Genomic DNA, 26,534 nt, shown 5'->3' with positions numbered 1-26,534 from the left:
GGTTGGATCGAGTCGGAGAGAGTCCAGAATGAATTCTTGCTCAGCAGCTCCTAGAGTGGTCGGAGGGCCTCGGTCTAAGTAATCCGCAGGGTTCGTAACGACAGCTCGAGTCCGCTGGTAGAGGTCAAACCACCGCCGAACCGAGCTCAGAGATATTCCAACACCTAAAGTCTTGATGATGTCGCTATAAGGCATTCCACGAAGAGCCATCCGGACCACTACGAGTTTGATATCGGCACTGTATAGGTTAGTTGGCATCTGGAAGAAATAAACCCCAATATCAAAATCTTTCTTTGACCCAGTCTATCAGCAACCAGATGACAATCTAATATCATCTGATTGCTGATAGTAATGGTATGAATGGTATGGATTATGTATGGAATCAACGTACCTTGAAGAAATTGATTCGATAGAATAGAATCAATAGAAATGATTCGATGGAATTGATGATTGATATGAAAGGTTTGATTTGAACCAAAAGATTGGCTTCGAAAGATCAAATGAGGAAGCAAGTCTAAGATTGAAAGCCGATAGAGATATGAGAATGAGGGTCGAATGAGGGGGAAATAGAGAAGGAAAGAGATCAGGGGAAATGGAAACCGAATTGGCCAGTTTGCAATCGAAAGATGATGATGAGAGCCGGATGATGGGGGAATAGAGAATGAAAGAGAGAGAGGATGGGAAATGGAAACTCCCTGAATGGAAACCGTACCAGTTGATTGTGATCGAAAGAAACGGAGACCCTCCTGCCAAGAACTGTCATGGTGAAATGACAGTTTGACATATATGGAAGCTCAAGCCATACGACACAGAGAGGAGGGCTTCCAGGTATCTCACGGTCATACAGCGGTTTTATCTACTTTGGAGTTTAATCCTGGTGCAACACAAAGTGGGAAATTTCCAATAATTTTTTTAGTAGCTGTAACAATCTCAAACTTCGAAGTTCGCAATCAAACTTAACGTATCTTTTTTTGACCACCATTCCCCCAAGGTAAACAACAAACGAAGGCAAGCAAGCAAGCAAGCAATCGATTCACGGCCCTTCTGTAACTTCAATTCACTTCACTTTGGATCAACCAGGATCAGCCCTCTTGATTTCTATTCAATTCGTGAACCTTCGAGATTAAAAATAACCATTCGATTCAGTACGCACGAATCCTGCTTTTCAACGGGCTGTTCTTTCATTTTCTCTTTTTTTCCACTCTTTCCTATCAAAAGGATAGACTTTAGCATAGTAATCATTTAAGTTATCTTCCAATACCTCTTCCTAAACCTATCCATTCTCCTTTCTTGGCTTCTTCTCTCCATTCGCTTCTATCATCATGCCAGTGCCCATCTCTGAGTTACCGATCCTCGAGGCTCTGGTCAAGTGAGTTTGGTTTCTTCTTCTGCCTCATCTTAGCTTGACTTTGAACTGATGGATATAAACTTCTTGACCATTTTTCTATCCTCTTTTCCTGTTCCCTGATCTCAACCTCTGGCTTTCCTTTTGTCACCTGACCTATCTCTTTTACCGCATTCGATCACTCTCTATCACGTCGATCATTACCTGCAGTATCCGGGCCAGGCTCACCAAACTGAAAAAGGACCGATCCGAGTATATCCGTTCCGCTGATGTAATGCAAATTTATGCAGCTGTCATCAAGCAAGGTTTGTTGAAGTGATCACATCACGTTTCACTCACTATCATCACTTTGGTTCCCATTGAATCTGCCCCATAGCTCCCACGTGACATGAATTCTTTGTTCAGAGACCGGCTTCGAAATTAACATTGGATTTCCTGATTTGCAGTCAACAAGCTCAATGAAGTTCGCGACGAAACCAACTCAACCTCATCGCCCCCCGAAGAAAATACTTCAAGCCCACCAATAAATTCATCTCATGAATCACATACTAGCAACAGGGTTGATACTACTCTCAATGACGTGTTCCAACTCCTCAGTTTATTCTTCTTAACGATCGGCAAGAGTCGAGAAAGTCCCGCGACATACTGCCAGCTATCGACGATGAAGGTACCAAAACCTTTGATTTTCCATGTCCATCGCCTCAGCTGATATCAAATTTTTTGCCTCTCCAAAAGCAACTCCTAGATCACATGAATCAATCTGGTGTCTATACGGAAACCGATTTGATGCCTTTCCAGACCCGATTAGATGAGCTCAAAGCGATTATCATCAGAGATGAAGATAAAGAAATTGCAGCCAAGAAAGAAGCCGAAGTCGATGGTGTACCTGATGACGAGTTACACCCAGAGGGGCTTACCAAACTTTTGCTACGCAAGTGGGATGATTGTAGTAAGGAGACCATTTCAACGCCTCCTTGCATTTGCACCCTTCCAACTAACCCCGCAGGCCGTTTGTACGCCCACAAGACGGGCAGAGTTAGCAAGCTGACTAATCTCTCTATGTCAATATGATTTCTCAGCCAGAATGCTCAAGTCTCTTTTGGCTTCTTTATCGGTGCTCTCGTTCGAACTGGTCCCAATCCATCAACGTTTGATCACGATTCGTAGGCAACTAGCTGCACTAGCGGCTCGCAAACCCACGGCAGCTGAATTGGACGCTCTTCAAGAAGAATTGCGTAAAATCGACTCGAAACGAATTGACGGAAAGTTTTTGGGGCCCGGTGGATCATCGGTACCTGAAGGTCAAGCCATCTTAACAGGTCTTTTGGAAGAAAACTTTGAAATATGTCAAGAGATTGGTGCTAGGAAGGAAGATGTCTCGCCCACTCTTAAGCCTATTTATGATCGACTATGTGACTTGAGAGCAGCCTTAGAACGTCTGACTTTGACTCATCGTTGGACTTTACGCGAAACTGTGAGTAACTAGAGACATGGGAGATGATCACATACCACCTACTTATCGACTAATTGGGATGGCAGGATTTGTACAATTTTTCAAGTCTCTCTTCAAGAGCTAGAGGCTAAGAGGGTAGACGGGCAAATTTGTGGATGCTGAAGGAAATAAACAAGATGGACAACTGGTCAGCCCGATCATCTACAGCACCTTCTTTATAATTCTTGTTGACCATCATATCCCTATTTCCAGGTTCTGCACTATCTGCTCCGACGTTGCTATGGTCTCATCTATCGCCTGATGTCATCCTCCGAACCCATCTCGGAAGAACTCATGCCGATCGCTAACAAACTCTCGACGCTCAAGAAGTGTCTAACGGAAGTGCTCAAGTACGGCGGTGGTCTTTCCCCTCGAGACTTGTATCCCTATCAGCTTGCACTCTCTCAGATTGATGCGATCAGAGATGATGGGAAATTCAAAGGTCGTGATGGCGGTATACCGGAAGGTCAAGCATTATTGAATGCCAATCTTTGTGAATGGTATGTGATGTCTGGACTTTTTCAAATTGCCTCTTCCTACCTATTTATTGAGGCAGAGACTAATGACACACATAATTTTGTTTTGGATAGTCACGAGCTTGTGAACACCCTTCGCGAGTCAATCGAAACCGGTTAACTCTTCTCGCGGGTGGACCGAGCGAGTTCTGTAAGCTTATGAAGAGGAAGATCTTGAGCATTTCATATAAATTACAACTATTTTTTACTCATGAGTAAACGAGACAAAGAAATCAAAGTAGTATTACCAATCTTACATATAGCTCATCTTAACAAAAGAAAGAAAAAAGACCTAAAAGTCGCATGTTGTTGATATATTATCTGAAGTGACCGTTGTGAAGGTTGATTTTCATTGAAATGGGGTCATATGGAAGTTGAACCTAAAAGGTTGAAATAGACGGGTTTTTTTCAATCTGTATTATTAATCTTATATATATTTTTTGTGATTTTTTGGTATTCGTTGGACACTCGTGTTGTCTTTTTTTTTATCAAAAAGAAAAGAAAAGCATTTTAGCGTGTGTGTTTTTGTTGTATTTGAACTTTTGTTGCTTATCATCTATCGTCGTCATTCTTGATGAGATGACAGAGGTGAGGAAGATCTTTGTGTGAGAGGTTTGCAATTGTTAAGTACTATGTGCGTGTTTTTTTGGTTATACATGTTGGGTTCGAGGAGTTTGTTTGACTGAGATGAAAAGATAGTTCTTATTTCTTTAAAGTTGAATCGCGGTGAGTGGAGAGAAAACTCAAATCTATACAACTCATCCTGAACTTCACCAGTTCACCTGAAGCATTTCTGAACAGACCATGAATGATGATGAAGTGATCATTGAAACATTTCTTTTCTCCTCTATGACTATTGAGGTCCTATCCAATCTTGATCACGGCACCACATGTTCTTGATACCTTATAAAATGGATTCAAGATTCTCAATCACATCTTGGAATTGAACCCACTGGCAGTGGCACCGCCTTCTGGAACAAAGGTGCACACTCCAAGTCGATGGATATACGGTGTTTCTGTAGGGTTTGATATAGGTGGCTCAGTGTACTGCCCAGCGAATGAGTGCCTTTCATCTATCACTAAAAGTTTACTACTCGAATACAGATTTCTAACATGCAAGGACATATGGAAATCTTGTGATTTATTTGAACGAGACAGATACATAAAAAGTTAATAACCAAAAATTATAGAAAAGAATGTTCAATCTTTTCAAAACAATTCAAACAAGTTTTAATAAGTAGACAGAGTCTAAAAGAGTAACGGTACTCAAAGTAAGAAGGTGGTTTCTGCCTAGTTTGGAAACCTAGGGAAACCTACTTCCAAAAACTAGGCACCACCCGGAAAAAGTAGGCGAGCACTCTTCATACCGCCGTGCCGGTTGCCTCATTTCACACTCATCTTGTCGGCTCAACCACTACCACCATCCTATTCTGCAAAGTTCAAACCCTCAGTCTCCCTCTCCAAGTTCACCAACAACTCAATTCCAGAGGAAACCCTTTATCATTCACAAACTCATATTGCTGTTCAACTACAAATTTCAATCGATTCACCTACTCATTCCAAACTTTCAATAAAACAAATTCTAGACTTACCACATTTGACTACAATCTTTTATTTTGGTGTACCGATTGATCATCAAGTTGAAGATGAATTTGATTTAAATCAGTCAGAACTCGGTTCTAATTCTTTTGATTTTGATAAGAAGTATCGCTGGTCTAGTCAATTTATTTTCAATCAACTCCTTCAAACCCTGAATTGTTAACGGATACAATGTCAATTCTAAAGTCTTGAGAGTTGTGAAAAACAATTGATTTTGGAAACAATAGGTTGTTCAAAAGGTTTTTTGGTATGATCATCCTTAACCCCATGCAAGTTGTGATGATTGATTGTTTTTAAAAACGATTGCTCAGTCTAGGTTTTTGTTGTGATGTGTGTCTTTTTCTTTTTTGGGTGTCTCTGCAATGAAAATTTGATGTACAAATGAACAGAAGCCTGGGTCGAGAGTGCTCAGTGCGACTCTATGTTGTAGAAAGTGAGAGTTGAAACAATCGATAGTTTCAAAAACCAATCGACCGTTTTCAAATCAAAGGTTGTCATGATCTTGAGGTGAAGGCAGGCGTGTAAGCTGACGTAAGATGGATGAGGATGGAGGTTCCGAGGTGGGATACATGACAGATAGGACCTTTCCGGATGCTTGAACCATATCTACGGACAGTTCTTGCTGGAGGCCGATGCAAGGTGTGTGGCAGAGGCCAAAGGTATCTTTAAAGTAGAAAAAGGGTCCTCAAAGCTACCCGATCACGGAAAACATACTTAGAAAAAAAATCACCGCCAAAAAAATAAAGTAGGTTCTAGGTTCTGAAGTAGGCAGAAACCACCTTTTTACTTTGAGTACCGTTAGTGAATTGATCTGCAAGAAAGATAAATAGTATACGATCTTGCCGGATAGTTTAGCATCACAAAATGGAGAAGTTTTTTTTTGGCTTAAAAGAGGTATAGCCGAATGGGTTATAAATCTTTAGCATGATTTTGTGTGACGATGAAGCCGGCGTTCACGCTCGCACCCGAAGCCACGAAGCCTCGTGGCGCCACGGTAGGGCTCAGGGCCATGGCCGTGGCATAGGCCATGGCCCTTGCCATGGCCCTGGGCCCTCCGTGGCCTTAGCAGGGCATCAAGTCCAGCTAAGCCCCATAAGGAGAGGCTTAAGGGTGGGGCAGTGACCAAAATCGAGCTCGGCAATCATCAAACGTTCTCATTTCATGATACCATTAACAATATAGAGTTGCTTTCTTTCGATTCCCTGCTCAATAAGTTGATTACAAAGACTCAAGAGATGATAGTAAAGCAAGCCAAATAAAAGATATCAACAATAGAAATACTTACAATTCACTACACTCAAATAAAAATCAATTATCCACGATTGATCATCACAAAGAAAGGGTAACAAAGTCAATAAGCATAAAAGGTAGAATGAGAAATGGAGAGATCGATGTAAACATAAACAAGAAATGCTAGTGGATGAGTGGCATCTGTTCCATAGACAGAGATTTGGATCGAGGGAGATTGAGAAATCAGTAAACGCTCGATAGCGTGTTGTGTTTTCTCAAATCCGCGCCCCAGATCATGGCGCCATTGTGGCGCCACTGTAAGGCCCTGGCTAGAAAGGGCCTGACCGTGGCAGGCCACGCCGGGTGCAGGCCATGGCCACGGCCATGCCCTGGGCCACGAAAAAGGCGCCGGGTGTGAGCGTGAGCCGGCGTAAAGGATGATGAAAGGGAAGAGTGTGAGAAGGCAATTATGTGAGTTTTTGTCATTTGTGATTGGTCGGACTCGGAGTCGGTTTTTGAGGGTTCTTGGATTGGAGAACTTTCTTTGGAAAAGGCCAGGCGAAAGGGAATGCAAAAGTGAAGCCGTTTGCTTTGATTGATGAGCATATGAGCTGATTTCGGGCAGGAGGGGCCGAGGACTTGGGGAAGAGACTTGTTGCTTTTGTATCGATGGAGGGTACGATCAAGTTGTGGGTCTGCACTCTGCTGTACGCAGCTCACAACAGTCAGCTGTCAAACATATGTTATGTGTATCAGCTGCTTTATTAGGCTAAGTCTAATAACGGGTATGTATTAGTCATGGCCTCATCAAATGAGTTTGTTTCGTTGAGATCAACAATCACATCACTCTTCTCCACTTTTGCCTTGGCATCAACTTCATTTTTATCAATCTCAACTTCCTCTACTCATTAAAAGTTTCCCGACCGAACATCATACTATTGAAGAAACACAATTGATTGAACGCTAACCGTTCAAGTTCCGGACTCGAAACCTCATCCTTACTTCACATCTCTTTTGGTCAGACACAGGGACTACCACCACGACTTTTGGAAGAAACTAATTCATACATACCTAAGATGGAGTTTCCATTTTCGATTTATTCACTTACTTGGATCACGATTGCATCTGTTTTGATAAGCTTTGGTGATTTGAAAAAGTTATGAATGTTTGGACTTTTGGTCTGATTTTTTGACGAATTACAAATTTTTGTTACTCTGAACAGGTGTCTTGATCACTTATCGACGACATCATCTAATTAATTTACTACCATCAAGTCTCTTACAACACTTCCCATCCTATGCACCGTAAGTTTCTATGGTCTTATTATGAAGTTCGAATCGAATAAGAGACAACCCTTCATATTTATACTAATATTCTAATGTTTGTATAACTTTTGATGTTCTTCTAGAATACCTACGTTCGATGCGGCTCAATCATCAGGATACTCTTCTGCGAATTTTGATTTATCTGCTAACCTTTCAGATGAAGATCGTAGACAGTTAGATTTAGAAGAAGTTAGAAGGATCATGGCTGAACATCGTTGTAATTTTGATCAGGTCAGTGGAATTGATTTCTTTCATGATAAATTTTATTGAATTTCTCTTTTTTGATTTTTGGTTTTTGATGATTTTTGGGTTTTGATGGTAAATATGATCTAATAGGCAAGATTGATTCGACATAATCGATATTTAGCAAGGAATGGAGTAGATCCATTAACAGGTTTACCAACCGATCGAAAAGCCATTACTTCATTAGCTTAAAAACACACACACCCCTTTTTATTTGGCACAAGATCATGAATTTTCAATTATATCCTTACGTACATCATTCAAATGTTTTTGAATTTGTATTCTTTGTTTTTTTCAAAAAAAAATCATTCACCTTGTTTTAAAACTTCTCGCTTGATTTTTCTTTACACTTTTAGTTTTGTATGTATGTAAGATTTTGTATTCTTTAGTTTCTTAGTTGATATACAAAATTGACATTGATACATATATATCTTATTGAACTCATTGATTAGTAGTATTGATTCTTGAAGACAGTTGAAGTAGAATTCATTGTCCGTTTTTCTCCTTACTTTTTATGAACTGATGAGTTTAGTTATGAAGATTAACGGTTTTTTTAAAATACTGCTTTGCGGTTTCCAGACAATGGTAATCTGGACATAGGATTTGACCAGTTGGTTGGTGGAGCACTTTGGTTGAAGTGAATACCTTCCAAGAGGAACTTCTTTTCCGCTTGAAGGGAGTATATGCTATTATACTTTGGACTGAAGCTTTGTAACCTCCACTTCTAAGATGCTTTGTATGTTCATGAGTCATTCATGCAGGCTCATTTATCTCGAGTAGAAGAGCGGTTATCGAGTCATGTTTTGATCACTCTGGTTACTTCTCTCGCTTATCTGTGATTTGACTTGAATCAGTCATTATGTGGTGGATCTGATCTACTGATGAATTTCTTTGATCTCACTCAAGATCCCCTTGAACAAGCTTCATTTTTAATTTGCCAAGTTCCCCTTTGTTAGGAAAGTGCGGGCACGTTGATATGTATACTGCACGCCTTTATGTGACTCTACACTTAGATTCCAGTCATCAATTTGTGGACGCGTTCATTAATCTCACAATCTATCTATCAGGATCTAGTAGAACTCCTCATTTCCAACATTCTCACAAAGGAAAAAACCGATCATTCGAAGTTGTTAGACCAAGAAAGAATTGATGTGGATTATGTGAAAGGATCGAATGAGTTTCCTGAATTCGACCGATGAGACTTGATAGTGGGTTGATGATGAATTGGGAATTAGAATTAGTTAGTTGATGAAAGGAAAAGATAAAGAATACAAGATAGCCTTTGATTGATGCTGATGCTGATGATGATGAGTGGTTGTGATTTGAATGAATTCCTTTGATGATAGCAAGTTGAAGTAGTCATCAAGGTACCTGATCAAATCAACTCAACCACTGATTAGCTTTGATTAAATTATCATTCTGATTCTGATTCTGATTCTGGTACTTCACTTCATCTTCTCTTTCGGGATATATCACTCAAATCTATCTTTTGAAAAATTGTTTAGCTTTCTTGTAAAACTGATTAACGAGTCATTTTCAACATGGACAACTATTCAACTTCTCAAAAATATAATATCAAACATCCTCAAGTTCAACCAACTCAACTTCAATATCCAGATCCAATAAAAGTCTCTATCACTTCTCAATCTCCCATTAATATCATATCAAAAAAATCAAACATGATCCCAAGCAAAGATGACATAGCTGATCAACTCTCTGATCTTGCCAGCTTTTCACCCGATGAAGCTGATAGTATGATTCAAAGTGCAGCTGGAAGGTCTCCTTTACCTTCTCCACCTCCTCATTGCGCTTCATTTTCATCTTTACATCAACTTTCTCACAAACCTGAAGCTCGTCCTTCTACACCAGATCATGAACTTATTGATCAAACTGAATGGGATCATCTTTCATTTTCTACTCAATCTTCACCTGAAAAAAATTCATCACATCCTTCAAGTTCACCTAATGATTATGATTTAAATCATTCACCTCACCTTCTTTCATCATCAAATCAACCTAATTGTTTTTATCCATCTTGTTCACCTACTCCAAGTTACATCAATCTTGATTCAAACAAATCATCTGTTTCTAATTTGAAAACTTCAAATCATCATCTTAAGGAATGGCGAAAATCATTACCAGCGCCAGAAGTCGTACCACCAGAAGCTACGATATCTGAATTGTTAGGTGTAAGTACGAGAATAGAAAGACGTCTTTCGATTGAAGATGATAGACAGGTTCGTTAAATTTTTTCGTCATTGAATGAAATTTATCAATCGAACTGATTTTTTTTCTATCACTTTTGTCATACCATAGTCACTACAAAACGATCTGGATGAAAGCTCAGAACTTAGACCTCGTGATAGTTGCTCACAATCTACTACAGATTCGACTCCAGAACCCGATCCAAACTTATCAAAAGAACCACAGAATATGGCAACAGAAATCTTTGCTGGTGACCCTTCTTCACCTCCTACTTCATCAAATTCCGATGATCCACTGGATCCTTCGATGGATCTTTCAGCATCATACTTAATCCCAGAAATGCGGTCTGTTTCAGACGTGTCGAGGAATCAAACTGAGCTCGTATCTGATGATCCACATCTGATATCCCAAATTGAGGATGCATTAATACCTCAGGATCAATCAAAACCTATATCAGAACATGGCTCTCAAACACCTCTACCAGATTCTCAGGAGATTTCTAGAAGCTCAAAAGAACTCGAAAAGGAGGAAACACGCGATACTCAAACCGAACCTATTCCTGAAGGAATGTCTAGTAGCGATACGAAATCAGATCTACACAATCGGCTCACATACTCACATCTCGCTCTATTAGGAAGTATATCTTGCTCTGCCACTGCTATCATCTACGCACGGATGATGTCGAACGAAGGACAAGTTTCTGACGAAGTACAACAACCAAATCTGGAGGGACCAATAACTGATACCGATTCGCCTGATGTCGATATTCCAGATAATGCAGCTAGTGCAAATGTTTTACCAGATGTTAAAGACTCTGATCAACCTGCACAAATCGCTGAGACCGAAAAAGAATTGGTTGGACCAGAGTCAATGATTGATACATTACAAGATCCACCTCTGATTTCTGTTGTTCAAGACACGGTTCAGGAATCTAGTTCAGTTTCTATTGACTCAGAGATCGACTCCTTAAAGATTGAAGACTCCATAATAATACCTACACAAGAAATTGAGATGAAAGAAATCCTTCAAAGTGAAATATTGAATTCAAATCGAGAAAAACAAATTGATCCACCTTCTTCCTCTTCTTTAGTTTCTTATTTTACTAGTTCATATGGGATTTGGAGTTTTCTTATGATTTTATTATTATTTTGGAAAATTAAAACAAGTTCAAGTTCAAAGTACAAAGATTCTCAAAAACCAAAAAATCAAAACATATTAGTAAAAAAAGAAATCAATGAAATTGAACATAAACCAATAATTTTATCTGATTTACAAAAAGATCAAATCAAATTTAGTTTAAAAAAGATATTTGATATTTTAGATGGGAAGTATATACCTCAAGATAAAGAAACAGTCGTGATGATCTTAAAAAGTATTATTAGTTATTCTTGGATAGTCAGACCGTTTTATACAGAATTGATTAATCGTTTAATGTTTAAATCAAATCGAAATTCAAACAGATCTAAAGTTGATCGAGTAATCATGATGAAATTGATTAGATTATTAAAACAAAAGAAATTAATTCAAGAAGATCTTGATGGAAAAATGAATGATGAAGAAGATGAAGAAGAAGGAGATATGAAATGGAATTATGAACAACTCTTATTATTGGAAGCGATTCAAGAAATCGAAACCGAAACCGAAACCAAACCTGAAATAAAAGGAAAAGGAAAAGGAAGCACAAGCAAACCAAGAAGGAAATCTAAAAGTTCAGAAATTAAAATCAAAGCGGAAGAAGAAGAAGATCAAATCGAACCAGAAATCGTTTCTGAAACTGAAACAATCTTACCAACAAGCCAAGCTAAAACCAAAAAACTTAAATCAAACAAAAAGAGTTCCAAAAAGAATCAAGAAGAAATTAATCAAGACCAAATTGATAGTGGTCGTAGAAGATCAAGTGTTCGAATCAAATCTGAACCTATCGAAGAACCTAAACCTGATTTTACTCAAAACGTTATGATTAATAAGAAAACTAGTAGGAAAAGTCAAGCTGGGATCAATCATACAACCCCTACTGCTGTTGCTTCTGTTCCTGTAAGATCGAGTCCAAGGAATAAAAAATTGTGAAGTTGACTCTACAAAAATAAAATAGATTGTGGTGAAGTCTTGATTAAATTTGATTCTATTAGTTTTCATAAAGTTTATCCTTAGTTTTTGAATTTGGTTGATTTGATTTTTTCTTTTGTGTTTGTGTGTGAAATTGATCAAAGAAAGTTTAGTTTAATCATCATTTTCTTGGAAAAGTTTTTTGATTTTTAGTTTTGATAAACCTTTTTGATGATGAATGAAGTTTGGTATGACTTTTCAATAAAATGATGTATGTTTTCTTTTGTATTTGGTAGTTTTAAATTTGGAATTTATGTAGAATTTCTTTTAGTTAATTTGTTTTTTATCAACTTGAGAGAGAAAAAAGTAGTTCTTTTGGTTCTGGATATGGTTTTGGAACATCTTGTTTTTTTGGATCAGAGTGGATCATGTATGGTTCATGGTCTTGATTTTTCAAAAGATTGATTAAAGAAATAAAACAATGCAAGGGGAATAAACATTGATTTGTAGGTAATTTTCTTCAGAGGAATGTGAATGGCTGTGCAATTATCAGTGTCCTCAAAGGATACTTGAGTTTGGATCAAATTCTGGTTTCTAGTGAGGCTTATAACCAAGTGGAATTAACTCTACATTGACCAAAATTGAGTACATGAAAGAATCAAAGTGTGGTAGAAGTGAAAAGGGAGAGAGAGATCAAGGATTTCTTTTAGCTTCATTAGGTTTTGATGGGTTAATTGGGTACTCTATCAGTACTTTGTAGATGGTCAGCTTAGGTCAGCTTCACTCTGGGATTTGCACCGGCTTTAGAAAATGTGTTTATGTCCCAATATTGAGGATCTTGGGTGTATATCTGGAAATCAAAAACCCTGTTTGGTTGAATTTTTATAGCAGATCAAAACTTTTCATGAGCCTCACATTTCTTATGATTCTGTTTAGTTGTTGATTTGAATTAAATGCTAGAAGATGTCAGGAGTTTGAATGATTTAAACTTAACAATTTAGTGCTGTCAGATACGCTGCAATAACTTTTGGACAAAGATTAGGTTGACAGTTGCCTGCCTCAATGATGATGATTTGAGCACACTCAGAGTGGCAACAGTATCTCATGCCCAAGTGAAAGGTATTAGTATGATTTACGAAAGTAAAAACTAATTCATAGAAGTTTAGTAACAAAGTTGTAGTGGTTCAGAACTAGAGGAAACTTGGGACCAAAGATTTTCAAGATGTTGGAAAGAAATTTTAATGAATTTGAAATCCTTGTGAAGGTATCAAATCTCAAACCTTTTCTATTATTTGGGATATGACTTACAGATTTTTGAAGATACACAGTGGGTTCATCAATGGGGCAAGATCAGTGCTAAACTGTGGTATTTGAGATGTGAAATGTTATAGGTATCAAATGGAGATTAATAATGTGGTCAGCTTTGGAAGTTTGATATTTCAATCCATGCTACCTTTAGATAAAAAAGAACAGGTCTCTGACCTTGTTATTACTCTACAGCCTACACTACAGGTCAACTTTTTGACAGGCCTGCTGTCTGGTATGATAGGCAGTCTTCCTAGGTTCATGGTAGGTTGGTTGCACTTGGCTGAGGTTGACTTCAAAAAGGAGGATTTGATGGTTTGCATGATATGGAAGTAGTCTATGGCTTACAGTGGCTTTGAGATTGGGGATGTGTAGTCAGCTGAGCACTTTGAGATGTACTTTAGAAAATTTATTGATGCTAAACAACAATTTTTCACCCATAATCACATGGCAAATGAGTGAAATAGACCTAAACCTAACATGAGCACACCAACCCCAAAATCAACCCCAAAAGGCCTGCCTCAGGGGCAGGTCATTTGTGCCTGCCCATCATGTGATTCTAGGTGTTCTGCATCCAAACAATACCTGTGGTCTCTCCTGGCCATCAGCCCACATCACATCACCAACCTGTGGTTGACAGAGGTTGTAGGATTAGCAGGCTTGCAGGGCTGGATATCAATCAAGCAAAACAAGATGACAAAACTGACATCACTGTGACATATATGGAAAGAAATCTGCATATCAGAGGGATGTCAATTTAGTTTATATCACACCAAAATCATGATGGAAAAGACAGGAATCGCTGTTGGTAACTTGTTATTAACCAAGTGGAATGGGAAAGTTGGATTGTTACATGTCATGATTTGGACCGAAACTGACGGGTCGGATTATCAATCTTATTCTCATCCTGTAGGTATGATGTCATTCCTGTTTGACCACTCTTCACCAACTTCCCATTGCGTTCACTTTTGTCGAAGTTTCCTATCTTCAATCTCAAATTTCACCTTCTAATCGTTAAAACTCTTAGCAATTATCAAATCAAAGTTTTTTCAGCCCTCTCTACCACCCTTTAAAAAAAGGGTTAAGTGATTTTTGCACTCGACCTTTTGCACTGAATATGGAGTGTAAAAGCGGTCGAGTGTAAAAATTAACAAAGAGGGGTGTAATGTTGAATTTTACACTGAATATGTCCTGATTTCAAATGTGCAAAAAAGTCATGTGCAAAGTCACATGTGTAAATTTGTATCTCGCTGTGGCGGAATTACACTTTTGCACCTGATATTCTTACACTCCTCATCCAGTGCAAAAACATCACGTGTAAAAATCACTTTTGGGTGGGTAAATGCTAATTTTACATTCCAAGGACTTTACACAGAAAAAGGAGTGCAAGTGGCGGGAGTGCGAAATTTGCAAAATCCACCCCACAAGTGGAATTTTACACCGCACCAACTTAGCCAAAAAAAAAACAAAAAAAGGTGCAACTCAACAATATTTCTCATTTCACTTATACTTATACTTATACTTATGATGTCTCTCAATGTCTCACAGTCTCATAATTGCTCAGCCCAGGACAGATTCCACCACTTAATTGGCCACTGTGTATTTCATGAGGCCGCCATAGAATCACAACACACAATTCAAATAAAAGAAACAGAAGGAAGAAAGAAATTCTTGATGACTCCCGCGCTTACCTTCGCAATCATGATCATCTGGTTTATTTGTCTTGTATATATATTTCTTGTATAAATTTTTCTTGTATATATATTTTTCATGTATCAAAAAGAATGAAGACCCAAACCCGTTTAGACTTTTGGCACCTTTTCCTTCCTACCTTTTGGCTTTGCCTTAGCCTTGATGTCCACACTGGCACCTTGAGAATCCACAGGTGGTAAGACAGGCTCAAGTTGCTCGACTTTGACCGCTCCTTTCTTGCCGCTTGATTTCTTCCTAGTCGTCCTAGCTCCTTGCTTGAGAGGCGATGGGGACGGTGATTTCACAGGGCTAGAATCTGGAGCCGGTCGCTTGATACGGAGGCGCAGGGTGAGAGGATCAGGTTTGGCCTCTGAGGGTTGATGGGTGACCTCAACGGAATCCAGCATGTCCTCGCTGCTGGACGAATCGTATGCCGCATCAACAGGTTGGGCAATCTGATCAAGTTTATTTTCAAATATATCACCGTCCCCGTACGTATGATCATCATCATGTTGATGATCCAAGGCTGGAGGACCTGCCAAACACCGATCACCATTCGTCAATATGCGTGAAGGCGTGTTTATTTGCCAAAAGGTTACACTTACAAGTGGAAGAAAAAGCCGCCTTGGCCTGATTCCCACTTCGACCTTGTTTCTTGACATCATGGCCACCATGCTGACCAAGAACTGGAGGACCTGATACCCAATATGCAAAAGGATAAGGTAAGTGAGGGATTTTGGAAAGTTAATTCTTTACATGAACAAAAATTAACAGACACGTTGATGTGAAAGCTTGCTTGGACTTGTTATCAAAGTGGCCTTGTTTCAAATGATGGCCAGGGCCCTTGTCAGTTGAAGTAACTTCATACGAGGGCAAGTCTTCTTCAATTTGCTCCTCAACACCGGCCATGTCCAAGGCTGAAACAAAAGGGATATCACCTAGCGAGTCGGGGTTTTTTTGATGTATTTTGGCTACCCCACGGTCAATGGCCTTCTGTTCTTCAGACGTCGGTTTCCGAGAGTATACAAGCCAGCTAGTCGAACATTGAGCCCCGGAGATGAAGCTGAGTTCGCGACCAAGGAGTTGGCCTCGGCCATCGTCCTTGCGATCATCGTAATACCAAACGCCCATAACACCATCCACGTATCTGACCACCTTGCACCAGTAGTGGTTATAACCCCAAAACCCACGTGAGACGATTTGATAAACAGTTTGGCCAAAGGTGAGAGTTTCAGGCCATTGCATCTCCCCCATGAAACTATCACGAACGTCCTCGGCGAGAGCAGCCGCGTTGCCAAGGTGGAAGTAGAGATTCATCGGATTGGTAGTTAAGTCCAATACAGAGCGTTCATAAAGCTGAGGAATAACATCTGAAGATTCAGGAAACATATCACTGAGTTCTCTATCATCAGGAGAGTCAGGGCGGCCTGATGATAGCTGCTTGCGTGTGTTTCGGCAGGTAGGGCAGCACCGAGGGCTGGTCAAAAACATACCGTCGGTGTGCCAAAAAGATAAAAGTTGAGTGATATTGGAGTATTCCAGGCCGGCTTCATGGAAGAGGCCTGTGGTGATGGTAATAGAGATCTTGGTTGAAACTTTGCTTTCTTGATGAGCAGGGTGTTTGGTGGATTGGTAGTTCCGGAGGAGTTTATAAGTGAAATGACGTCCGATCGATGTTGGTGCATTGCGCTTAGTGAGCAGGATGTAATCCAAGAACAAGTCGGCCGAACAGAAAGCGTCTGTAACGAAAGATGTGGGTGAAATATGTTGGACAGCCGAATGTAAGGATTTGAGGCCTCGTGAGAGGACAGACTTCACGTGAGATGACTGATTCATTTCGGCAGAGGCCCTGGAGGAGAAGTGGCGAATCAGTTTGGACGCTATGTCCTTACCTTTGCCAGTCGAGCCCTCCATCCACAAGGGAGAGAATGTAGGATAGATACTTTCCAAAGTCGCTGTCTCCCAACACCTATTTTGCTTGCCTCGGTCGTTGCTCGCGGAATAGGATTGGTAAGAGGAGTGGCGATCACGGTTCACATTAGTAGATCCTGCAGGGCGCCCGAGCTTCTTAGGCCGAATGAGCGCATCGGTGGTATCGGGAGGCCGTCCATCATTAGCGTCAGGTTTGCGACGGGTTCGCTCCTTAGACCATCCTAAGGTTTCGACGATTGAGTCCCAGTTTCGCCCATACTTCACCGCGATGCCACTTCGAATTTGGGAGAAGTCACGCTTCAAAGACTCGGTAAATAGGAGTAGCTGTACGAATCCTTGAACGATAGTGCAGTGACCGGACCTGAGGAAGGGGAGCCATGGGAGTCCAGTCATCAAGGGTGCTTAACATAATAAAAAAAAAAACTGAGAAGAAAGTACTTACGTCAAAATGTAATACTGGCGATGCATAGATTCTTGACCATTCGTGGTGTCAGGAAGACTTGCTTCAAGAGGCTCCTCGCCGTCAATGGGTGGATCGTCCAATGGAAGGCGCTCGCGCGCCACAAATAGCATGCTGTGGATGTCCGACGTGTTCCACCAGTCAATCCAGGCCTTTGCTTTGGGGAACAACCGGGCTATCTGATCAAACTTTTGACGGAGTGTCATTCCTCCAGGCTTGTCGGGTTCAAGAAGGTCTAACGCGAGGCGTTCAAATAGTTCCTATCAAAGCACGCAAATTAGGATCAATGACATGGATTGGTAATGACATGGTGAAATGTCATTGGGAAATACGATAAACACTTACAAGTTTACTTGAATCCACGATGTTTCGATTTCTCTTGACGCGTGTAATTGATTGTCGATAATGTTCATGGCATCCTTTTAACTTGCTCAAAGCCTTCGATGGATCGGTTTCCTTGAAGACATTCATGTAAGCACTGATGAATCCCTTTTTCTGGGCTGCAGAAAAGTCCACGACTTGTTGAACTAAGAGATCGCGCTCGTGGTATGTAATGTCGGATTGGTAGATCTGTTGGAGGAGGGTAGTGAAATGGGCCTGGTAATGGCCTTCTTCAAGGCCCCACATCCAGGTGAGCTGCACCGGGATCCAGCAATGCATAATTTCGCTATACATAGAGGTAGTGAGGAGGTAACCGTGATTGAAAAAGCGATAAGTCACGTCAGATAGGAGACCGCCTGAATACATGCGGTTATCCTTATCCCGTCGAAAGAGTTGTTCGGCCATCCATTCGGATTGGAATGTGATGTGCACGTCGGTGCCGAGAAGAGATGTTGATATCAACCTCAAACCGTTTCTTCCAAACAAGTCCATTAGCATCATGTTTGGAATAGCTGAAAGAGCACAACTGTTTGAACTTACCTGCCCCAATGCAACAGATCCATAATGAGCCGGTCACCCCCTCCAAGACTCTCCTTTTCGGGCATCAGTCCCTTCTCGACTAAGACTTTTCGTCGTAAATATCCAAGGCGGCCTCCATTGCCAAAGGCAGGATGAATTTCCACCACAGGCGCAGTGACTGCCTGGCCAGCACTAGCCTGGCCAACCTGTCAAGAGATAAGAGAAGTTGAGTAAGTATTGAAAGTCGACAAACATCTTAAAAAGAACAACTCACCTTCAGCACCAAAGGTCCGGCCTTTGGGTTGCTAACTAACTGAGCCGTGAGGGCTCGCATAGCGAGAGGATCCGCTTTTTTGGATGACGGCCAGACATGGTTATGGATGCCGGAGTGACGAAGCACACCCCAGCCGGTGGCCTTCTCAATGTCAAAGCGGCAGTTAGATTCCGGGCATTGAGTCCAAATGTGGCTTCCATTACACTCGACCGCTGGACATACTGGTGACCTAGTAGAGGGGAATGAGAGCGAGGGAGGTGAGCCACAGATGAAGCATAAGCAGACAAGACAAGGGGAAACTCAAAAGCGGAAACGAAACACTTACTCAAGGATCAGTTCAGCTGCTTTGCCTTCGGCAGTCAGTGGCGGCGCTGCGTAATCACAGAATTTGTCGTCACAATGTAACACTCCGAGACACTTAAACCAGATAGTCTTCCACTTTGACTCTGCTTTTGATCCTTGAGACTTCTGAGTGTGCGGGTATGCAATGTAGCCGAAGTTGGTGATCTCGTCTCGGGGTCCTCTGACAAACACGGTGTTGCCATTTGGATAAATCGGGTATCCTTGACTGTCACACGTGGTCCCATGGTCGATGAACGTCTTCAAGTCGCCGGCAGCCGGAACAGGCGTCTTGAACTTCTTGCCGGTCTTCTTAGGTCGATTTCTTTTTTTCTTCTTCTTCTCACCGGGTGAAATGACGTTCGAGACAGAAACAGAAGTAGCTAGCACAGGGTCAGGCAAGGTGACGGTGGCCTGAGTTGGAACAACGTGAACAACGGGGGGCTGAGTGCGAGTTCGTGAAGGATCAGGGGTACTAGGAATTTCCAAGTTGCTGCTGGGTGGGTGTTCAGACATCATGAGCAAGATAAGTAAGTAAGAAGGTGATGGGTTCGATGAAAGAGATGTGTAGGAGTGGTTAAATTGAATGAAGTGATGGAACTGAAAGAATTGGTAAAGTTGGTAGAGCAGTAGTACGACAGACGACTCTCGATCGTAACATTCTCAAGACGACGTCGAAGGGGGCCTTGTAAGCGAAAATGAACTAAAGGTTTTGTGGAATCCATTGGGGCTATGAGGAGGTATACGCAGGAGAAAGAGTGCCATCGAATATCAAGAAGAGGTGTCAGGTGTCGACTCAAAAGTCGTTCTGAGAAGGGATGGTGTTGATGGTTTCGAAGTCGATGGGATCAAGGATGGAAGAGATCTAGCGCTTTTATCAAATCTGGGGTGGAGGGATGTGAGCTTCGTGGTCATCGAAAGGGTATATCGGTGTGGTTGGTGGTGGTGGAAAGGGTGACGATAGCGTTAGGGCATCAGGAAAGGGGGAAAAGCGTATCTAGGTATTAGTGTTTCCGGTCGGATCTAGTCGGATACTGCAGGGATAGTGTGTCAATCCGGTGCTGCGATGGCGTGCAAATTTGGAGTTTGCCGGGGATCATCTGAAAAATTACATACCAGGGCTTTACATCCAACTTTGGGTGTAAGGGGTTTTCAGAGTAAAATTAGAATTTGGGACCCTATGCAGATTTTTGCCTAGTAAGATTCTTGCCCTCAAAAACGTGTGTAAATTTTGCAGGGCAAAATTCAAAGTTGGGCACGTCAACATGTAAATTTACACATGTGACTTTGCACATGACTTTTTTGCACACTTGAAATCGGGACATATTCAGTGTAAAATTCGACATTACACCCCTCTTTGTTAATTTTTACACTCGACCAAATTTACACTCCATATTGAGTGCAAAAGGTCGAGTGCAAAAATCTATCGACCCTTAAAAAAAGATTGAATGTGGTAGTTATTTCTTTTTAAAAAAAAAAAAATGTGTTTCATCAAATATTAGTGCAGTTATTTTTCATTAGTTATCTTTTTACTTACATATTACATTATGGTTTCTTTAGTCTATCTCAAGATTTCATGTTAGTGTTTTAGTTGTGTTGTTGGTTGGTTTCAAGTTATGTTATGTTTCTTAAGTAGTTTTCAGTTCATGTATAGTTACATTATTTAGGACTCTAGCCACCCCGTAGGGCGTTTGTTAGTTCTCAAGTAATTAATATTCCCTTGGCTTAGGCCTTGGGCTTCGCACCACACATTGTTCTTTGGTATTGTATACCAATTTATTAGTAAGTTTTAACGATCCCATTTCAGAACATGCAAGATTGTAGGAAAGCGCAAGAAGATGTCACCCTTATTTTTTTCCATATCTTTCTGACCCATTTTGGCTTCCAGGAACTATTCAAAACTTATAAAGAAAGGTTTAATTTGGGTAATATCAAAGCCCAAGTAGTAGTCCTTTTGCAACACCACTCCTCCCTCAAGATTCAATTTTGAAAGGTTTCAAAAGGAGTTTTATGAGCAATACATCAAGGACAGACTCTTCATCTATATATTTTACAACCAATTGGAGACAGGGTATTTTTTTAACGGCCATTCAACAGATCCATCCCATATATTTGTAAGAAAAGACTCTTGCGTTGAAAAAAGTAGGCAACAGACCAAATTGAAACATTGGCCAGAACTTGCATAGTCTTGATGCCACCCCTAAAACCCTGGGAAGTTGTATGCTGAGAGAATGGGTATTCCAGTCTTTAAGAATCATTTTCCAGCTAGATGTCAAAAACCACAGTTAAAGGATTTAATCAGTAGAAATTTAGATCACCAAATGTAGTCATCACCAGTCAGTACAATTTTGACTCTGATTGTCTTGGCTGGAAGACCTCAAATGCAGAGAAGTAGATGACTACACTTAGGCCGCGTTCACTTAGCCGCAATTTTCAGAAATCACATTCTAGGACAGCACTTTTCTACATGTAGAAAAGTGTTTTTTTCGAAATCTGAAATTTGTGTTCTAAAAAAAAAGTGATGATAGGTAATTTGCTTGATTTGTCTCAGAAAGCGATTGATTGTGGGGGTTCAACTCGTTATCATCACTCCTCATCACTCCTCTCTTTGTTCATGTCATGTCATCCTTTCTCTGCTAGGTCCTTGAGCTTGTGTACATACCTAATCAATATTCTCCAGGGCTTATGAGGAGATAGAAAAGGAGGTATGCATGGTCGGTTCCAATATGAAAACAATCTCAATGTTTCTCAAGTGTGATATTCATATCACTTTTATACCTCACACTGAAGCAAGAGTTATCTGTGAGGTTGAAAATCTTTTCACAGTCAATGGGACTGTTCACAAAGCAACACTAAAAACCACGTTGATAAACAATTGCACTCGTTGATAACCGTTTTGATGTTTTTGAGTCATGGAATCACAAATGAAAAAAGTAGAAAGGGAACAAAAACTGAGATGAGATGAGAATCTCTCTCATTAGTGTTAAGTTCTATTTCTTTTATTCTACTGAATCAATATAGGGGATTAGAGATTGTGGTGTGATGTTGGTTGTATTAGGAGGGTGAGGTGATGGTTGATTACAATCGTTTTGTTGAGTGAGTGTCGTACGATGGATGGGGATTTGTCCAAATTTGTGGAGAAGGGTCTTCCAAAGGGGTGGCCAGATGGTCAAGAAATCACTTTCTATTGAGGAAAATGCGCTAATAGTGAATTCTTGAAAAGCGATGAAAAAATACTTTTTATGAGCATTCTGCAATTTACAGAACACTTGTAAATAAGAAATCAAACACCTTTCACAGAATGTGATTTCCCAACATTCAAGAAAGCACTTTTTCACAAAAAAGTGCTTAAGTGAACACGGCCTTAGGGCACATTCAATTAAGCAATTTCTGTTGAAAAATCACATTCTGCAAAATTCAAAGTGTCTATTTGGTGGTCCATGTTTCATTTTTGCATTGAAAAATTTATAGAATGTGATTTCTGGTCAGAAATTCCTCAAGTGAACATGCCCTTAGGGCGCGTTCACTTAAGCGCTTTTTCACGAAAAAGCGCTTTCTTGAATGTTGATAAATCGCATTCTGTGAAATGCGTTTGATTTCTTATTTACAAGCATTCTTGAAATCACAGAATGCTTGAAAAAAGTCTTTTTTTGGCACTTTTCAAGAATTCGATAATATCACATTTTTTGCTCTCGAAATCGCATTCTGCCTCAACTTTTCCCACCTATCATTTCATTTGTGAACTTATCCTGAAATCTCACAATGTACCTTCCACTGTACAGGACCCCTCAGATATTTCCCGAGTCCCCATTCATCGTACACAGCTCTCAAAATCCGTCATCCACCACTCTCCTCAAAAAACGTCTTCGATTCATCCTCACTTGATCTCATTCTCAACCCAAGTCACCTTTATACAAGCACAGGAACCTGATCTAATTTTCGTTTGGAAGTGAGGCAAATAGCCATTTGAGCTTTACTGTCATAAGATGATTTAGCTAAACACTGTTTCTCACTCAAACTGAGTTCCAGTTCAGTCTTTTTGATAGACGTCAAAGCATCTTTCTCGATCAATCAAACTTCAGCTGTGATTAGTCGAAGATAATGCTGGTACAAAGACCTGATTGAGTTCAATTCGAGAAAGGATTGAAAGAAAGGATTGAGCATCAACAATTTGCAAAAGTGAGGATGTATGATTGGTTTATGTAGTGGGATTTTTCAGATCGAAGGGTTTGTCTGGGGATCAACAAACAAAAAAATCGTCCTTAATTTCACCTTTAATCAAACGCTTCATGACCTCTTTTGTCATGAAACGTGAAATTTTGTTTTTTTACAAAAATCGCTTTTCTACATGTAGAAAAGCGGTCACCTAGAATGCGCTTTCTGGAAATCCGGCCTAAGTGAACGCGGCCTTAGGTACACAGGCAAAAAGAGATGATTTTCCCATGGGAAAGCCCATTATACACAGTTGATGAGTCAAGATGTATTATTTTGGTCTTATTTCTGGATTACCTCTGTGTTTAAGCTGAGAAACTGCATCAAATGCAGTCAGTCTACCCACAGGAAGATATCTCTCTGTTTCCTGTGTTATGTTACACTGGAAGTTTTTGAGCAATTTGTTGAATATCATCTTGTTTGAAGATTTTCGAGTTTCATTTAAATAATACATCATTACTTTCCCTTTACAAGTTCATGGACTTGAGCTTCTTAAGATCTGGTCTTCAGGTTTTGGGTATCCGGATTCCAAATTTCAGGTATCATCCATGATCAATCCAGATGATGATAATGAATCAAATTGAAGGTTGATTTAAAGAATTAGTTGATAAATCATTTTGAAGAGCTTGAACAGCTATTGGATGTAAAGATTGAGTTACATCACGAGCAAGATCAAGATAAGTTAAGAATTGATTTAAATCGATTTTAGAAAGATTGAAATCTAAATGAGACCTAAAATTCAGATGAGTGACCGAATCGATTGAAGTTAAATAAGATAAATCTAAATGAGCTAAAGCATTTTGAGATTCAATAAAAGTAGGATCAATTAATAATTCAAGATCAGATGAGATTGCAGCTGAGATACCGATGACTAAACCTAAGGTCGGTACACCTGCTGATCCTAATGCGATGGTAGCTGCTAAGATTGGATGAGTGATAGAGAGAGGTGAATGAGATTGTAAGACGGTGAGATGTAAGTCATAGAATTCAGTTGGATTGAGGAGTAGACTAGGTGCAAGTGATTGATGAAGTGCTTGAGATAGATTAGATTCTAACGTGGAGATTGATGAAGTAAATGAAGTTGAGAGTGAGAATGGAGTGAATTTGAAATGAATGTTGAGGTTGGATGATGAGGAATTTGCAGTTGTTCGTGGTTTAGGACCATAACTATCAACATTCAATCCGATCAAGATTAGTCAAAGATCAGTCAAATATTGATGGATGAATGGCTGCAAAAGACTTACACTGCACAAATCAGTTTACAATCAGTTGTTTCTAAATAACTACTTCCATTAGCTGAACTAACCACTTTAGTCTTCACATCTGAAGAAAAAGAATCAAATCAGATTTTAAGATCGAAAAGAGACAATGAGGAATTGAAGACTAACGAATTGGACGGAATTGTTGATTTGTTCTACCATCCGATCTAGTGTTGTCTTGTTTGTTGTCTTGTTTGATTGGTTCAGTTGAGATAAAGGTAGGAAGTGGAGTAGATGAATCTGGTCCGACCAATTTACGACGATCGAATGTAGTTTGAGTTTGATGTTGAAGTGTGAATCGGGTTTGATTGGTCATCGTATCCTTCTGACTGTTTTCTTGGGAGATTTTTGAGTGAAACCAATAAAAAGAAAAGTTGAGGTGAAAAGTTGAGACCGACTCGTTTGAGCTTTCTGGAGTGACGCGGTACATGTACCGTGCTCAGAGGGAGGTACTACGGAAGCCCTGAGCGTGGGGTCCGCCAACCCTCTTAAACACATACATACAACTCAAGCTGTGGGCGCGTGTTTTGAAAAGTCAGGCGCACCTGTGCGCCTGTTTTCACCAAAAAAATTTGCCTCGCACCCGTGTGCGGCGGTGCTACGCACCCTTGTCTCGATTCGCTTTGTTTTAGATAAAAGCAGCGGAAAACATATATTTCATCATATAAATCTTTTACATTTATATGGAGAAAACTTGGATTAGACAGGATAAGTTGAAATGTTGTAGGAAATCATTTGAAGAGATCATCGGCACTCCAGGCCACTCCAGGACTGTCTGGAACATCCATAACATGCGACTCTTGAGCCAGACTAGATGAACAACTTTTCTCAAATACTCGGAAATCAAAGATAGAAGTGATGAATCCAGTTTCGTCTACATAAAGACTGGGATCGATAGGGTCCAGATGAGCGAATACACCTTCTTCAAAATATTCCAATTCTTCGGCCAGGCCCAATTCTTGCTCAGCGAGAGCTTCTTCAGTATCGAGATCGCTTTTCAAAGCTTGTTTTTTGTTCTGAGAGGTGTATCTTTTGTTAGGATCCTGTGATAAGAGATGCATCCGGACCTGTGAAGACATTTTTAGAGTGTTGGTCTTCATGCTACTACGGCGCTTCGTTTTCGTGGCCCCCATATCCGAAAAAAGACTTTCAACACCAGCTGCATGTGGAACTACTTGGAGAACAGAAATCGCGAGTCTCTTGAGAGGGCTTTGATTGGCTGAAACCGGTAGACTGAGCCAATAAGTAAGGGGCTGAGAGCCTAGATCGACTCAAGCAAATGTCAGATGAGTCATGTAGGTATAGAGGTCTCAAGAAACTATAAAGGGACTTACTATTAGTGTCCGACTGAAATGGCGACTGAGAGTTATAGAACCTAATAACTTCATCCTTTATTGTGTAACCTTCCCTTGCAGAGAATCCCCATCGATTAGCAAGGTTACATATCATCCAATTCATCTTGCAAAGGTCAAACCGGCGAGATACAGCAGTAGTCCGAAACGAGGGATTCAAAAAGAAGGCTATAAAGTAGATGTCTTCATTGAAGACTTTGCTTCGCAGGTGTAGGACACTTTCGGAATATCTTTTGAATGGAAGATATCGACTGTAGACGTCGATCTTTGATAGAGCACAATAGACGTGCAGAACTTCTTTCCAGATGTCGGCAAGAGTTGTGTTGGCATGTTCCAATCGACCGATGGCATCAACCACTGATCTTAAAACAATTATGAGAGCTTGGTTTCCCGTGAAATGGTCGCGATCAGAGATTATTGATTGGACATTTGCATTGATTTTGGGTGAATCAAACAAAGGGTCATCATCGGCTTTGATTGCTTTCTTGAACCCACCCTCATGTTCGGATACACTGATGCAGACTTTTGCCATCGAATACCAGCGAGTCTCGCATGCAGTCATGAGACCATGTCCAATTTTGTTTTCTTTTCGCCAATCTTCAAGGAAGTCGGACCAAAAATGTGATTTTGTAAAGAAATTGACCAAGTTTTTGTTTGCTGAGACGACGTCGGTCATTGTTGGATGTGACAGTATATCTTTGGCAATAAGGTTGAATACGTGTAAACAACAATTGATTCCAATGACATGTGGATGCTGTAATGTGATGTTTTTCTAAAGAAGACAATCAGTACCTATAAACGCTATAAGA

At 40.3% G+C, this 26,534-nt stretch overlaps 5 protein-coding genes across 5 annotated transcripts; 3 read left to right on the top strand and 2 right to left on the bottom strand.

The window, feature by feature from the left end:
- Positions 1-1,322: 1,322 nt before the first annotated feature.
- MELLADRAFT_105138 (uncharacterized protein) lies at positions 1,323-3,473 on the top strand (the record flags this gene model as incomplete). Its single annotated transcript, XM_007408482.1, has 7 exons — positions 1,323-1,369; positions 1,556-1,650; positions 1,792-2,012; positions 2,081-2,294; positions 2,425-2,819; positions 3,051-3,337; positions 3,428-3,473. The coding sequence occupies 7 exons, from the start codon at positions 1,323-1,325 to the stop codon at positions 3,471-3,473; spliced, it is 1,305 nt and encodes a 434-aa protein (XP_007408544.1).
- A 4,144-nt stretch (positions 3,474-7,617) lies between these two features.
- On the top strand, positions 7,618-7,941 carry MELLADRAFT_35079 (uncharacterized protein; the record flags this gene model as incomplete). Its single annotated transcript, XM_007408483.1, has 2 exons — positions 7,618-7,737; positions 7,843-7,941. Coding segments are annotated over 2 exons (219 nt in total), but the record flags the coding sequence as incomplete, so codon positions are not given.
- Positions 7,942-9,428: 1,487 nt separating this feature from the next.
- On the top strand, positions 9,429-12,021 carry MELLADRAFT_105136 (uncharacterized protein; the record flags this gene model as incomplete). Its single annotated transcript, XM_007408484.1, has 3 exons — positions 9,429-9,986; positions 10,066-10,114; positions 10,439-12,021. 3 exons carry the CDS (start codon positions 9,429-9,431, stop codon positions 12,019-12,021), a joined length of 2,190 nt encoding a protein of 729 aa, XP_007408546.1.
- A 3,086-nt stretch (positions 12,022-15,107) lies between these two features.
- On the bottom strand, positions 15,108-19,421 carry MELLADRAFT_84962 (uncharacterized protein; the record flags this gene model as incomplete). Its single annotated transcript, XM_007408320.1, has 12 exons — positions 15,108-15,532; positions 15,603-15,692; positions 15,774-16,437; positions 16,491-16,736; positions 16,811-16,824; positions 16,890-17,290; positions 17,372-17,649; positions 17,735-18,245; positions 18,311-18,495; positions 18,564-18,707; positions 18,786-18,792; positions 18,889-19,421. 12 exons carry the CDS (start codon positions 19,419-19,421, stop codon positions 15,108-15,110), a joined length of 3,498 nt encoding a protein of 1,165 aa, XP_007408382.1.
- A 4,268-nt stretch (positions 19,422-23,689) lies between these two features.
- On the bottom strand, positions 23,690-24,689 carry MELLADRAFT_105134 (uncharacterized protein; the record flags this gene model as incomplete). Its single annotated transcript, XM_007408319.1, has 3 exons — positions 23,690-24,281; positions 24,359-24,437; positions 24,503-24,689. The coding sequence occupies 3 exons, from the start codon at positions 24,687-24,689 to the stop codon at positions 23,690-23,692; spliced, it is 858 nt and encodes a 285-aa protein (XP_007408381.1).
- Positions 24,690-26,534: the final 1,845 nt, after the last annotated feature.

This window comes from Melampsora larici-populina (genome assembly GCF_000204055.1).
Source record: "Melampsora larici-populina 98AG31 unplaced genomic scaffold MELLAscaffold_12, whole genome shotgun sequence".
Lineage (NCBI taxonomy): Eukaryota > Fungi > Basidiomycota > Pucciniomycetes > Pucciniales > Melampsoraceae > Melampsora > Melampsora laricis-populina.
Note: the sequence above shows the minus strand (reverse complement) of the source record. Positions and strands in the feature narration are given on the sequence as shown.